This window comes from Nuphar pumila, chromosome 6, assembly GCF_984573655.1.
Source record: "Nuphar pumila chromosome 6, dmNupPumi1.hap1.1, whole genome shotgun sequence".
Lineage (NCBI taxonomy): Eukaryota > Viridiplantae > Streptophyta > Magnoliopsida > Nymphaeales > Nymphaeaceae > Nuphar > Nuphar pumila.
Window position 1 is genome coordinate 101,944,692 of NC_143254.1, and position 2,893 is coordinate 101,947,584.

The 2,893-nt window shown below is 48.9% G+C and overlaps 1 protein-coding gene across 1 annotated transcript; it reads left to right on the forward strand.

The window, feature by feature from the left end:
* Positions 1–465: 465 nt before the first annotated feature.
* On the forward strand, positions 466–2,518 carry LOC149835444 (U-box domain-containing protein 45-like). Its single transcript, XM_090009586.1, has 3 exons — positions 466–959; positions 1,594–2,282; positions 2,355–2,518. Exons 1-3 carry the CDS (start codon positions 466–468, stop codon positions 2,516–2,518), a joined length of 1,347 nt encoding a protein of 448 aa, XP_089865712.1.
* The last annotated feature ends 375 nt before the right edge of the window (positions 2,519–2,893 follow it).

The following is a 2,893-nucleotide window of genomic DNA, read 5'->3' on the forward strand; positions in this document are numbered from 1 at the left end:
TTTTAAAGTCGTCTCGTAACCCAACAAATAAAGAAATCAGCACACTCTCCCATAGTGCATGCCTCAGAACTCAACTTATTATTATACATATATAAACAAACATGGGCAGCTGGAGGGCAATGCAGGGAACAGGAATGCCCCCACCAAACTTTTTCACTGCACACTCTCCATAGTTCATATACTATCTGTGTTACCCATGGTACCAATTGATCGGTCTTTTCATGTTTTTGGTTAAGCTAAGAGAAAATCTACTTCTCATTGGTAGCCATCGAGATGAGGGAGAACCCAACCCGCTGCTAGCTTCTATTGATAAAAAAAAAAAAGCAGAAGCGTTAGATAAGCACTCGCAAAGGGAAGCGTTATTGAAATTGATTGAGATGCACCTGCTCCCAGCTTCAGGCGAACGGAATTCTGAGCAATGTAGGTTCATGGGAAGGCTGATCAGGTGAGATTCGCGGGAGAGGGATGACGAGAGGCCACCACCGACTCCGACCGGCATTTTCCGCTGCCTACTTCAGGCGGAAGATCATTGATGCCATCGGCTGTGGCGGAACGAGGAGTCGGATCGTTGATCCGGAGGCGGACGTCCCTTCGGCGGCGGAGGACGGAGGGGGGAAGAGATCTGAGCGGCTGGCGGAGTTGTTGAGATCGGAAGCGAGAGAAGAGAAGGAAGGAGCGAGGGAGGCAGAGGAGGAGGAGGTGGTGAGGAGGAAGGTGGAGAGGTTGAAGGGGTTCGAGAGGACGGTGAAGGAGCTGGAGGCGGAGGGGGAGGAGGGAAAGCGGAAGGTGGAGGCGGCGACGAGCGTCCGGAGGGCGTGCAAGGACGACGCGGAAGCGAGGGTAACGCTCGCTATGATGGGAGCCATCCCTCCGCTGGTTGGAATGCTCGAGTCGGTTGATTCCGACGCTCGGATCCCGCCACTCTACGCGTTGCTCAATCTTTCCATCGGAAACGATCTGTAAACAACTCCTCCTCTTCTTTTCTCTTTTTTTTTTTTTTTGTTTTTTCCCCCTCTATTGTTCTTTCCTTTTCCTCGTCTCGTGCTTTACTCGTTTGATAAATTACCCTCCTTTGTTTTGGGTGTGAAAGGGTTACTTTCCCTTTGTCTTGTTGTAGAAAGTTCTATCTTTCTTTCCACCTCTTCTTTCTCGTGTTTTCTTCTTGTTTCAGTCTTCTTTTTCACCAAAAAAAGTTGTGCTAATTTGTTTTTTACCCGCAACTGTTGTTGTTCAGCATTTTGGGATTCATAATTTTATCGATTGAATTCCAAATTGGTACTGAACTTGTTTTGTTTTTCTTTGGATTGGTGGAGTTGGGGGTTGCTATTCTATACGTTCTCCTGATCCTCAGCCCTTTCTTTTTTTTGCTAATGGCTGCTCTTGTTGGTTCGGAAGGTGGTGATCAGATTAGCAACCCATTTTTCTTTTTCCTGCAACCAAAAATAAATTTGGCTATTTTCTAGACTTTACTATGGTTAAATCACGTTTTTAGTGACCGATTTTCTCTGTTTCTTTTTTAACCATTCGGCAACATTAAGCAAAAAAAAAAAAGATCAGAGAAGTAATTGAAAAAAAAAACGATTTTTTTTACAGCAACAAAGCAGCGATCGTGAAGGCGGGAGCCGTGCACAAGATGCTGAAGATGGTGCAGTCGAGGGAGGACGATTCAGAGACGTTGGAGGCGGTGGTGGCCAACTTTCTAGGTCTGAGCGCGCTCGACTCCAACAAGCCCATCATCGGATCGTCGGGGGCCATCCCCATTCTGGCTCAAGCTCTCCGACGCCCCACCGGAACCACCCGACAATGCAAGCTCGACGCCCTCCGAGCCCTTTACAACCTCTCCATCGCCCCCTCCAACACCCATTTCATCCTGGAGGCTAAGTTGGTTCCCTTCCTTCTCAGGACGTTGGGCGACATGGAGCTCAGCGATCGGATCCTCGCCGTGCTCGGCAACCTGGTCTGCACGCCGGAAGGAAGGAGGGCAGTGAGCGCCGCCCGCGAGTCGCTGGCCATCCTCATAGACGCCCTCAACTGGACCGACTCACCGGAATGCCAGGAGAAGGCGGCCTACATTATCATGGTGATGGCTCACAAGAGCTACCAGGATCGCCAGGCCATCCTGGATGGGGGTGCGGTGTCTGCCTTGCTCGAACTGACGCTCATCGGATCGCCGCTAGCACAGAAAAGAGCATCGAGGATCCTCGATTTTTTGCGGAGCGAAAAGAGGAAGGAGACATTGGATGACGACGACGACGATGATCGTGATGGTGGTGGTGGTGTTAGTGGTGTCTCCGAGCCTATAATTGGAACCTGTGAGGGCTATGGTGGAGGAGGCGTTAGTGACGCGGGACAAGGGATGAGTGAAGAGAAGATAGCGGTGAGCAAGTTGGTGGAGCAGAGCTTGCAGAAGAACATGAGGAGGATAGCCAAGAGAGCCAATCTGCCGCTGGATTTCACTCAATCTGCGCGCTTTAAATCCCTCACCGCCTCTTCTACATCTAAGAGCTTGCCTTTCTGACGACGGCACGCAGTTGAAACAAACGAACAGAAGGAGAAAAAAAAATCTAAAAGAACTGTTGCTTCTCTCTCTCTCTCTAATGTCTCCCGCTTCCCCATTGCAGACGGATGTACAGAAAATAACGATAAGCCAAAGCGGGAGGCTCACGATTGAAGTGGATTTGTAAGAGCAAGCTCGGATCTTTCCAGATTCAGAGTAGATTATGCGAGTTTACTGGTTTTTCATTTTCTTTTTCTGATCAATTCCAAACAAACTTGGACGGTGCCCCGGGAGGAAAATCCAGTGGTTAGCTGACTACCTTACAATGGGTATTTGATCAAATGTAAAAATGTCACATGTTCTTCCTTCCTATTCATTAGATACTGAGTCCAATCT